Source organism: Pelodiscus sinensis, chromosome 13, assembly GCF_052426305.1.
Source record: "Pelodiscus sinensis isolate ZL-2025 chromosome 13, ASM5242630v1, whole genome shotgun sequence".
Taxonomy (NCBI): Eukaryota; Metazoa; Chordata; order Testudines; family Trionychidae; genus Pelodiscus; species Pelodiscus sinensis.
In genome coordinates, this window is record NC_143064.1 from 14,617,624 (window position 1) to 14,630,417 (window position 12,794).

General features: G+C 39.5%; 1 protein-coding gene across 9 annotated transcripts in view; it reads left to right on the forward strand.

The window, feature by feature from the left end:
* MAP7D3 (MAP7 domain containing 3) overlaps positions 1-12,794 on the forward strand; it is a 75,451-nt gene that overhangs the window by 17,527 nt on the left and 45,130 nt on the right. For 7 of the 9 annotated variants that reach the window (XM_075941029.2, XM_075941033.2, XM_075941036.2 and 4 more), the window contains exons 2-6: positions 91-192; positions 1,247-1,327; positions 3,641-3,804; positions 7,925-8,039; positions 10,473-10,502. In XM_075941029.2, coding sequence (XP_075797144.1) covers positions 91-192; positions 1,247-1,327; positions 3,641-3,804; positions 7,925-8,039; positions 10,473-10,502 — 492 coding nt within the window. The remainder of the gene's footprint in view (positions 1-90; positions 193-1,246; positions 1,328-3,640; positions 3,805-7,924; positions 8,040-10,472; positions 10,503-12,794) is intronic. The other 2 variants (XM_075941030.2, XM_075941034.2) reach the window with 2 other exon arrangements.

A 12,794-nucleotide genomic window follows, 5' to 3' on the forward strand; every position in this document is an offset into this window, starting at 1 on the left:
AGAGATTTCAGGTATTAAATAAAAAAATGAGCCCAGTTGATGACACTCTTATTGGTAGTAATTGTCTCTCTCAAAACGCTTTTTTTACAGTTGCTGCAGCCCAAGCAATAGCAGAAGAAAGAAGAAACCAAAGTGGTATTAGTCCAGTTCCAGTCCAAACAGCAATAAACATAAAGACTGCAACTAAACCAGGTGCAATTTCTGGCTACTTTTGATCTTGAAAGTGTTCTTAACTCGCCAGTGGGAGTTGAAAGGGTTGGATAGAATTTTTCTGAAGTAGCTTTGCTCTCTCCTTTTAGAGAATGCAGAGTTGGGCAGCTGGTCCAGTACCTTTTAGGAAACCACTCAGGCTTCCATTCTTGCTTTTTCCGGGTTTTAATTAGTGCAGCTTGCCCACACTACATAAGGCAGAATAGTGAAGACAAATTAATTTTTGTGATCTGTACTCTGCTCTTGTGGCCAGTTTGCCTCCGGGTGCAATTAAGGATTTTGGTACTGTCTACAAATGGTCTGGGCTCCACTTAACTAAAAGCCCACTCTTCCCTAGGCTTTTAACATGTGCTTTTTATAATTGTAGGACTTCAACTAATTGTATCCACTATAATCTTTGTGGAAGCCAGAGACAAGTTAGTCCTGGTCATAGCCTCTCTCCTCTGGATTTTACACCTGCCAGAAATAAGGGCTGTGGTTAAAGCATAATGCAAGGCCTTCTTTGTTGTTTAGGCTTTCTATTTAATCTTACCTCCGGTATTTGTTTTTCCTATTAAGACTGTTGAATTTGTTATAGGGTTGGGAGTTGGGTTTCCAGAGTAAATGCTTCATGTATGGGGGGAAAGATTGTTAGTACTACACGATACCATGGTAAATGGGTACCCAATAACTTGACCCTCTTTAATCCAGCAACCCTGGGAAACAGGCTTTGCTGGATTAAAAATTTTGTTGGGCCAGTGAGAGTTGAGTGGGGGTAGGGCTCTGCCTTTCCCAACCACCACCCACTACCACTATGGGAGTGGCAGGGAAAAACCTCTGGTAGAGCGAGTTGCAGTGCTGCTGTTCCAGCTGAGGGAAGAAAGAGAGCATTGTCGCTTCCACCTCTGCCTTTCAGCATCCGTATCACAGGTGTTCCTGAATTAAAGAACAGTATGGAGATTATAGTGTAGTCTAACTTTAAAGCATTTTTTTTTTAAACCTGTGTTCTAAATAACTGATTACAAATCCCCCCCCTTTTTTTTTTCTTTTTTGACAGTGATAGATGGTTCCACTCTGAGAACAGAAGAGAGACAAAGACTAGCCCGGGAGCGAAGAGAAGAGCGGGAAAAGCAAAATGGTATATTCTTGTTCAACCATATTTAAAATAAAATGTATTAATGCTTATGGGTAAGAGTTACATACAGTGACACACATGAGTTCTTTCCCAAAGCCGCCTTGTCCTCATTTATACTGGCACTCTTCTTAAAGTTCCGCTTCCAGCCTATGTGGGATAGATTACATATTGGTAATGTTAGTCACCAATCTTTTCAAGTACCCAGGGATGCAACATTTCAATTAACTGGCTAATTGAACAATTGATGCAATTTGTGTCAACTGTTTGATTAGTCCAGGGGTGGGCAAAAGGGCCTCTGTGGACCGGATTCAGCCCGCCAAGTGGGTGGATCTGGCCTGCGGAGGCCCTGCTGCTCCCCCCGCCCCAGGCCAATTAGGGACTGGGGGCGATGGAGTGCCCGAAGCCTTCTCCACTCTGCCCCAGCCCTGTGAGCAGCGTGCGGCACTTCAAAGCCTTAATTGGCTTGTGGGCGGAGGGGCGTGCGAAGCTTCCTCCTGCCCTGCCAGGAGCACATGGTGCTTTGAAGCACCACGTGCTGCTCACAGAGCCAGAGGGAGAGTGGAGGTGGCTTCGTGCACTCCCCCGCCTCCAGGCCAATCAGAGCCTGGGGGTGGGAGAGCTGCGTGAAACTTCCTTTGCCCTGAGAGGAGCCTGCAGCACTTCAAAGTGCCATGTGCTCCTCGCAGGGCAGGAGAAGGCTTCCCACGCTCCTCAGGCCCTAATTGGCCTGGGGGCGGGGGAACATGCCAAGCCTCTTCCAGGGCATAGGTGCCTAGTGGGAAGTGGGGGCAAAGGGGCTCTCCCACCCCCAGACCAATCATGATATGTGGGTGGGATAGCTCTGCCCACCCCCATATCATGATTTTTGAAGTGTCCCCACGCAAAAATTATTGTTCACCCTGGATTAGCTCCAGGTCTGTTACTACATTCAAAGGCGAAATCACTGCAGAGAGCCTGGAACTGCTTGAGTACCCCGCTGATCTCTTGCTTCCTGGGCATTTCAAAGCAGCAGTACCATATGGAGCCTGAGGTCAGCTGGAGACTCTATGCGGTGCTGCTGCTTTGAAACACTGTGGGGAGTCCGGCTCCAGGCGCCACACAGCATTTCAAAGTGGCAGTGTTGCATGAAGTCCAGGTCAGAGGGAGAGTCCCAGCTGACCCCAGGCTCCATGCAGTGTTTCAAAGCGGCAGGCCCTGGGTTACATCTAGTGTTGCTGCTTTGAAGCACCTCCATCTCTTCTCCCTCCCCTCCCCCCGTTCTGCTAGAGGCAGCAAGGAGAGGAAGTAACTAGTCAATTAGTGTGTCAACTATCCGATAAGCAAATGCTTATGGTTTACATCCCTAGTACCCAGTCCTAGTACTGTAACCTTCCAGTGCCATAATATTGGTGAATGTGACATTTTGAGAAAAGTATCAGGATAGACAAGACCTTTGACAGATTTGTATATATCATTCAGACAATGTTATTAATGATCCAAGAATATTTAGCCATCTGAACTGCTTGATTGTCTTCTACATTATCTCTTTCTTCAGCTTCTAGAAAGAATAAAAGACTCCTGCATTGAGTCTTTATCAAATACATTTATACCGGACTTCATTTTAGATAACAAAACCAGGGTTATTCAGGAAAGGTGGTATAAATGTGGGCCATTCATCTACATGTGTGGTGAAGCTCAGAGACGGTCTGTGTACTAGTACAGTGACTTGTCCATTTAGTTAATTTCTTCCTGCTGGCCTCAGGCTTCTCTGCTATTCTGTTCAATTTTTAGTTAATTTGTTTTGTTACTTTTGGGCTTGCGTTTAAACTGTGCCGTCCAGAAGTATGTTGTGGAAGACTCTGAACTTATGAGAAAGTATATGTAATCTGAACTCTGTTGTGTTAGTTATCATGTTTTCTTGCCATATTTCCTCATTCATTTAGATTTTTTTTTTATTGCATGTAAATGGGTGGGAAATGTGATAGAAATCCATATTAAGTTTTCCTTTGCCCATCTTCCTACTAAGGCTTTAATAGTATGAGAACAGCAGATTTATGCATAGTATAAGGCACATTCTCTACCCTGAAAAGCTTACACATCATAAATTGTAGAACTTAAGAAAATGTTCCGCTCTGTTCTTAGAACTGGGGACAAAATGGAATAGGTGGCTGGATTCAGTTGCAAGATTACCTATACATCTGAGTTAGATCAGCTAGAGGGGTATTATGTTGCAAAAGTGGCCTAATATGCTTTTCACCTTTGTCAATTGTAATATTTGTGAATACTTGTAAAGCTTGATTTAAATTTAATTATTTAAATGTTTTAAAACACATATAGCTGCCAAAGAAACACAAATATTTGAAAAGGAAAAAAAAGCAAAACTCCAGTATGAAAAACAGATGGAAGAAAAGCAGAGAAAGTTGAAAGAACAGAAACAGAAAGAAGAACAGAGAAGAGCTGCAGTAGAAGAAAAAAGAAAACAAAAAATAGAGGCAGAAAAGGTACTGTTCATGGTTGCTATGCAACATTGTGGAAACTGTCTAAATTATATCTGTCATGAAATGGTTTATTTGACAATAGCAGAAGTATGTTGATCAGTTGTTCTTTTGAAAGTTATTGGAATTCCTACTCTATTAAAAGCATCTATGTTACCTTTTTGCTATGAGGGTCAATTATTTTGTTACACAGTTAATTTGTCAGTCCTAGCTCTCCCTGTTCCAAAGGGAATGTTAGCTAGTTATCTTGATTTGTTTTAATGGTTTTTAACATACTTAAGTTTTGTGAAAATATCCCTAACATTTTACACTTTTTTGGCAAGTTTTTCTGTTTCTAGAGAACTAACATGGTTTTGAAACTTGATGTATTTTACATGTGCTTCCACTGCTTGAGTTTTCCTGTGTGACTACTAATGATGTCACCTTTTGTGCGGTTGATCAGGCTACTCTTTTTGCCTTATCTAGTTATCCTTACTACTATCTCTCTCACTTTGTTTTCCCTCTGACTGAACATGGACATTCTGTACTTTTAGAAGCATCATCTATCCTACAATGGCTGCACGTACATTTTGTGCCATTTTCAGTTGCCCAGTGTTCCTCTTGAGTGTGTGTTGCATGCAATTCTTCCACTTGAAAGTTGTTACACCAGGAGTGGAAGGTAATTTTTGGTTGGGGGCCACTCCAAAGTTTTGGTAAATGGTCAAGGGGCCACACTTTTCTGTGGAGGGGGTGCAGGGTCAAGATTGGGTGCAGAAGGGTGCATGGGGATAGGGATTGGGGTTCAGGAGATGGTGTGGGGTCTGAGAGGGTGTTTGGGTGGAGGGAGGGGGTTGTGACCTGCATCAGGGTATTGGGGTGTAGGCTCAGGAAGGGTGTTTAGGTGCAGGGGAGGATTCTAGCCTCGGGGAGGAGTGCAGGGGCTCAGAGGGAGTTGTCACCAGGTGAAGAGGGTTTGGATGGTGATCAGGGGAGGGAGTTGAGGTGCAGGAAGGGTTGGGGTGCCAGAGGCTGGCTGGGAGGAGTTTAAGTATCTCCTGGTCAGCAGGCTGCAGCCCCTTCTAGTTAGGCTGTGCTCCCTGCCTGCTGCAAGCCCCAACCCGCTTAAAAATATAGGCTGCTCCCTCCAGGTGGCTCTCAACTCTGGGTGGGGGAAGAGGCTTGCACTGCTCCAGTCTCTCAGGCCAATCTCGCAGCTCAGATTGGCTTGCTGTTTCCAGCTAATAGGAGCTGAGAGAGATTGGCTGAGGTCAGTTCTTATTGGCCAGTTGTTTCTGGCCAATAGGAGTTGAGGATTGGGCTGGGGGTGGGGAGATTGCATGCAGCCTACCCCTCCCTGCAGACCAAAGAGCCCCAGGGGCTGTGTTTTAAATGGCAGCAACTGCGTGTGCCTGAGGGTTCCGGTAGGGTGGTCTGCAGGCCAGATCTGGTGGCTTGACGGGCCAGATCTGGCCCCCGGGCTGTATTTTGCCCAGCCCTGTGTTACACTCTTGTTGTTTGAGATAATTAAGTCCCAGGTGTTTCAGTTTAGCAACTAAAGAAATAACTTACATTGCTGAAAAACAAGCAAAAATGTTTGGCATCTGCTGTTGGAGGTTGGTCCAGGATGGAATTGCCATCTAATAGAACTACATCTCTTGGAACAAAAAAGCGCTGTTTTTACCTTCATTTTCTCCAAAGTTTATCCTGAAGGCAACACCAGTGTCTATTTGTGAAACCATTTATTTGAATTGTCAGGGAATCCAATCCCTGACAAATCAGCCTCTAATTGATATTAATCTGAACTTTACTAGATCTTTTCCTTAGAAGATAATCAGATGTAGACCTCTACATACCCAGAAGCTAGCACATGGGCAAGAGTCTTTTTTTAGTTTTGCCTAATGACTAGTCTAACCCGAATACGCTGCATTGTCAACAAGAGCTGGATAATGAGAAATGTGATTTTAAAAAACCCTTTATTTTTAATATAAACTGTTGATTATTTACCAATAACACATCTTCTTCCACTCCAAAATTTACCAAGCACAATGGATGATAAAAGCAGCAAACCATATTTTTTCATTTTTTGTTTCATGCTTGAGGCAAATCATTTCTGGTTAATAATTTACCACAGGAGACTTAAAACAGGTAATTTAAGAAAGGAATCACCATACTGAGAACAAGTGCAAGATTTAATGGCACCTGCCTGAGACTAATCATAAAAGCCTCATTGTTAAGATTAAAGAATTTATTGTTTAATGTCAGTAATTAAGACTTAAGTGAATTATTAGCTATGTGATATAGATAGATAGATATAGGTTGTGTGTCTGATAATACTTAGACTGTAATCGTTTTGAGATGGTACAGTGGAGCTTTAATCCCTGATTGGGACCGTTTTAAATTCTGCTGCAATACAAATAATTAAAAAAAAATCCTAGTAGCAATGTGTTCTATTGATCTTTGTCCAGATACTTTGGGCATTTACATCTTAGTTCTGTCCAAGATTTCAGAAGAAGGGCCCTAGACTGTATCAGAAGTCTGTAAAATAAACCTGGCTGGAGTTAGCCCCTTCTCTTCTTTAGAGGAAGATAATCTGCAATCATTCCAAAGACTATTTTCCTGGAAAGCCCTTCCTGGCAAATAAGATCTCCCTATTCATGGGTTGGGGCATCTTTATCCTTTCCTTCCAAGTTCTTTTGTCACCAAAGAAATTCCAAACTTTATCCAGAGAGATTTTAGTCTGCATTGTGAAATTCATATTGAGGTCAGTAGGCTTCCATGTTCCCTTAAGGGAGAGAATTGTTTGGGTAACTTGTCCCTTGGTATCTTTTAATGTATCGATGACAAATACTGATTCTTTACTGTTTCAGCAAAATGAACCTATTGTTGATCTTCACAGCTAGGTAGTCCCATATGCTTATAAACCTTGAGTATAGTGGAAAAGGAGGTCTATTAAAAGTAAACTGTGTAATCCTTTTTATATGGTAGGACTGGAGTTCAATTTTCTGGGTTTTGGTTTCCCTCTCCACTGGATGACATAAACACCTGTGATAGAGGGAGAGCTGTACTTCTGTGCTGTTCCAGATGTTAGTAATGTTCAACTTATTGTTGAAGTCCAGTGTTTACAAGTTAAAACAGACTTTCAGCTTGTCATAGTTTTTTCTTTTAAGTTTTAACTTCTTTTGAATCCCATCCTACTTCCATTGAAGCTGATGGCAAAAATCCTTCATGTTTAGAGAAGTTTGTATAGTACTTGAAAAATGTGCATTAACAAATATTATACTATCTTTTCAAACAGATTTAAAAAATATTTTATTCATATTTCAGTAAGTAGCAGTATTTTCTGTCAGCAGCTGAGCCATGGAGTTCATGGAGTTCTCTTCTTATAAGAGAACTATTTTTCTTTAAAAAAAAAAAATCCTTAACCAACATTCAGCATCCAATGGAATGTTAATTAAAAGTCGTCTTTCACAGAGAAGGATGTCTCTACTAATTTACTTTATATATTTAAGATTGTTTAATATATGGATGCTTGAAAATAATTCTAAGTTATTTCAGGAGAATTCTGGAGTTTTGTACCTTAGTGACTTCTTTGAAAGCTAGAATTTACCATTTAAACACTTGAGATTTTTATAATCCTTCCTCCCACTTTATATGTTTAAGTCTCTGATAATCAAGACACCTGTGGATAAGTGGTGGCATTTTGTATAATCTCTCTGAACTGATACCTAGTGACTACAGCAGATCCTTGATTAAATGCACTTAGACTATTAGAGTTAACAATTCAAACTTTTTTCACACATCTGTGTAAAAACATTCAAAATGTCTGGAGCAGAAGAATACAAAGCAAGAGGAAAAGCATATTTGCTAGTCTAACAAATATGGATATTCACAATAGGATATACCCAGTTATTAGTTTAAATAAGAAAATATTATATGTTGCTTGTTAGAGGAATATTTGTGCACTATATTTGTGCTTAATTTGGAGTCATCAGTCTTTTTGCATATTTGTTTTAGAATTAAACACATGGTGCAGGGAAAACAGATGTTTTTGCTAGAATTCAGACTTTTCAAGGAAGAAAGATTTTGTGTTGAACGTAGTTGTGCTTAATAATGGTTATAGCCTTACAGTGATATTATTTGATAATAGGAGCGCTATGAAGCAGTTGTGCATCGTACCTTGGAGCGGAGCCAACGGATGGAAACACGACAGAAGAGGTGGTCATGGGGAGGGTCTGTAACATCAGATTCAGACAGCAAGACTGGTAAGTGTAGCTAAAATTGAGTGTATTACGTTGATTTATGATATATTCAAGATATCCTGAAGACTAAATAAGAAGTAGCATTTACAATGTTTTAACTATTTCTATTTAATACCATTATTGTGTAATGAATGTGCATCTGATATGTAAAATGCCTTCAAAATGCATCCTTTAATAGACATGTTTTGAATACTAATTGATGTTCTGTGTTTTAAGTAATAGTTAAACGGGTAAGATAGCACAGGGGTTAAAGCTGAAGCTTTTCAGCTATGTGATCTGTGTTGAATCTCACCTTAAATTACATATTTTAAATGTAGTTGGTCTTAAAACGTTTCTTATAAAACCATCATATAATTTAATGTAATTAGTAGCTTTTGCTTATTAGAAGCGGAATAGTGGAACAGTGGAGTAGGATGAGCTGCCTCCTTAATGTTTTATCTATAATGTATAAGGGAAAAAGCTGCATGATCATGGGGAACTTGGGTTCGACTGACATATACTGGAGGTCTCCCGCTGGCCATACTAAAACATTGGAATTCTAAACACTACATGAAAACTTCCTAACTCCAAAGTGTTTTCGCCAACACGAGGGAATTCTTTAAGACTTTGTCCTGCAGATGAAGATGAACTAATCACAGAACTAAAAATTAATGGCAGTTTAGGTACAAATGTTCGTGACTAGGTCTTATTTATAATGTACAAGCATAATGAAGTCCACACTAGTAGTATATATACTTGGTCCCTTATTAGGTCAGGTTTCACAAAGCCTGATGATAATTGAGCTAGATCAGCTAGGAAGAAGACATTGATTTGCAAACTGTGAAGGATAACTGAGATTAATTTAAAAACACACAAAAGCCAGAATCCCATAATTGAGGAAGATGGTTATGCTGGTTAACCAATCCAGTTTAGAAGAGAAGTGAAGATGGATTTTAAATTTAAAAATATAACACATGGAAGAAAGGTGAAATTGATAGTAATGCATATAAATCAAAAGTTAGGAATTGTAGAAAATTGAAAAGGGAAGCAAAGAAACACTGAGAAATCTTGGACAGCAGAGTGAGTGATAATAAAGAGTTAAGTATATTATAAACAAAATGAATCCAGAGAAAACAAACTGGTAGACTTATCAATAATAATTCCAAAAAGGCAGAAGTGTTAAATATTTATTTTATACTTGGAGGAGTGATAAATAATGAAGACTAGTCACTTGATTTAGAGGACTCTGAATTGCTTCGTAAGTTGGATGTAAGCGAACAATATGTGTTTTTAATGTGGCTAATGAACAAGAGTTAGGTAATTTCTATGAGATGAAAGACTTTTTCAGCGTCACTGCTTGCCAAGATTTTGGGGGTTATGGTGAGTAATCAGTTGAACGAGAGAGCTCCTAGTGTGGTGGTATGTGCTAAAGAGCTAATGCGGTCCTCACATGCATAAACAGGAGTCTTGGGTAGGTGTAGAGAAGTGTGACTGCTGTTAGCATACTGTGTCCAGTTCTGGGGCCCACAATTCAAAAGGATATTCATAAATTGGAGAAGGTTCAGAGAAGACCCATAAGAATAATTAAAGGGCTAGAAAACAAGCATTGTAGTGATACTAAGTTCCTTGAGTCTCTCTTTTGCTTAATAAAGAGAGACTAAGGGCTGGTTGCTTTCAGTTCTATTTGGGAAGCAAATATTTAATAATAAGCTCTTCAGCCTATCAGGAAAAGGTGTAATACAATTAAATGACAGGAAGTTAAAGCTAGACACATTCAGAATGAAAATAAGGGAAGCTTTTTACCCAGTGAGAGTGGTTAACCATTGAAATTTACCAAGGATTGTGGTCAGTTCTCCATTACTGTTTAATTTAGGATTGGATGTTTGTCTGAAAGCTGCTCTAAGAATTATCTTGGGGAAGTCCTGTGGCCCTGTGGTGTACAGGATACCAGGCTAATTGATTGAATGGTCCCTTCTGGCCTTGGACTCTGACTGAAATGCCTTGGAAATAAGGAGATCTGAAAGGTGGCATTTACGGTGTGTGGCTGTAAGCATGGTTGGGTCCTCACTTTCCTGAGCAATAAAAATATTTTAAGGGAAAATGAAACTTGTTGTAATCAGTTATTAATAACGTCTCAAGTTCCAGCTGGAAGGAGGGACAGTATGTATGTGAGTCGATAGAAATTTAAAAGTAACTGCGCAGAAATAAAAAATATACCCGAGTTCACTTTTGTGTCCTCACTCTGTTGTTGGAATTGTGTCAAAAATAATGAAGGTGGAACTAATTGAGGTGTAGGCTGTCAAGCTATATCTAGAGCATAAGTCTTATAATTAAGGCAATTATTTCAACATACAGTTTATAAGTATTCTCTCCACCTTCCCCGTTTCTTTGTTGTTGAATTAAATCACAAGGCTGGATAGCACTTAATCTTATCTTACAAATCTTGTTCTTCTACAGAGCCACAGACTGCAGATGAAGGTGGAGCTGGTAGTATTGAATACCAAAATGACCTTTTGCTTTTTTCAATTTTTTTTAAACACTAACCACTAACCTTTTGAACAGGAATTCTCACTGTCACTGATTGGAGTTAAAGGGAGTTACTTTTATGTAGCTCTATTACTAGATCTAGGCCAGCAAGGGCTCAGAGCACTGCAGAAGCAGCACGTTTGGTCCTCTGTGGATGAAGTGCCCTAAATCTTTAACAATCTGTCCCAGCCCATGAAGGTGGGACTTTCCGTTGATGAGATCATAAGGAAATCTGTGACAAGATATTATCCGCAGTTCATTGCCTCGATAACGAGGCTATAAAGCATTGAGAAAATGGGGGATCTTTCTGGCTCTGGGTATATGTCAAATATATATTGATACAGGACTCTGTAAACCAGAATTTTGTAAATAGTGATGTTACTTTGTAAACAGTATAAATAGTAGCTGGAGAAACTCTCCAGTGCACAAATTGGTATGTTTCACAAATTATACTTTTCATGATGTATAACAGACAAATATTTTGGGGAGCCTATTCCTTTAACTACATATAATTTCTATTGAAAGATTTTGCAAAAAATGAGTGATAGTTATTCCAGTGAGAGACAGTGATGCCACTTTTAAAATTCCTTTGACTTACTAGCATCTTCTGTGGAAGACGTTGAAATACAGTCACAGACTAATTTATAAACCGTTCAAATGGTTTCTAAGGCCAGCTGTACAGCTGAATGCTTTGGTAACTTATTACAGCCCGAAAAGCACTTTAATGTGTACACTGTTTATACCATCCAAACTAATTTTTGTTGGTAAAGTTTATTCCAGCAAAATAATTGCTTGATATAACTCCATCTACATTAGACGTTCTTGCCGGCACAGCAACATCTGTCAGAGCAGGGACCATGAATCTTCATGCCCCGGATCAACATAGCTATGTTGTCCAAAGTTTCTAGTGTAGACCTGGCTGAAGTGCAATGAAGGAAATTTTAACTTTTGTAAATAAGGGCTAAAAAGCAGCCCCTTTATGTGAGACCCAGCTAAGTCTATGAGCACTGAAGTCTGTGCATGCTTGTAGTGTTACTAATCTAGTCCAGCTGTTTAATAATGCTGACATTATGAGGCTTGAAAACTCAGTGTAAATTTAATTGAGCATGATTTAACTGCCACAGCTTATTTTGGCAACCATAGCAGAAGTGCACATTGTTCCCTCTTCTCCTGCTTCCCTCAGCATGAATTGGCAGTCTTCTCCAAAATGAACCAGTTTGACTGGATTGGTTCGCATCTCTTAAACATGGGAGCCTGAGTATGTATTCCAGCTGTTTCCCACTATCTAGACTAATTTCTCTTGTGAGCCAGATTAGGATATCAAATTTTGTCGTATTTATCTCTGCTCTTTTGTTTTCCCCATTGCTAAATGACAGCAAAAAACAATATGTGCTTTTTATTGGTCATCGTTATACAGCTTCAATTTTATTTTACACTAATAAACCTTTTCTTCTATCTTGTTTCTGAAGGACATAAGTCTTGACCATATTTCACCTCTCATTCTTGATGTAACTATCCAGGTCCCTCAAAAATTGAGGTCCAGGCCTCATATTTCTGATGTAACATAACAAACATGGATGCTGTGTGTATACATCTTCAAGTTTCATTAAGGAGTGCATGCCCTTTTTTTGTTCCCCTTTACGGATTTTGAATAAAACTGTTCTGTCCAGCAGCCTAAACCAATTTTAATCTGAAGTCTCTCTAAGCAGCTTAATTTCATCTTGGGCTGTTTGTTTTTGGTTGGGTTTGGTTTTTGGTTAAACTATTTTGTCTGGAAACAGCAAGCAATAAAGGTAAAGCAGACATTACAGCACTGGTGCTAGAAGATTCAATTCACACTGATGCAAGATTGGACAGCCATATACCTGCTATCCATTTTTTGCTCTCTAAAGATAAAATTCTGTGAATTAATTTTTTTAAGATCACTTGAGAAAATTGAAACAAATGATTGCACTCCTGTCATGTTCAGTTCTCTAAGTCTTCCTGTGCTTAATGAGCAAGGAGAATAGGCTTTCTACAGTTCTACTCTGCTGAAATCAGTTAACTTCACATCAGAACTCAAAATTTAGATGCAGAGAGAAATAGATAATGAATGCTTATCCAGAACTGTGTGCAATCACCCCCATTAGTTTTTGTATCCATAAACTAATCTTGAGATTCAGTTTTCAGATTTAGCCACCTCACCCAAGCAGGATTGTATAAAATCTGCCCTTGTATCAGTTGCTTCCTTTTTTCCCCCTTCTCAAAGATTGC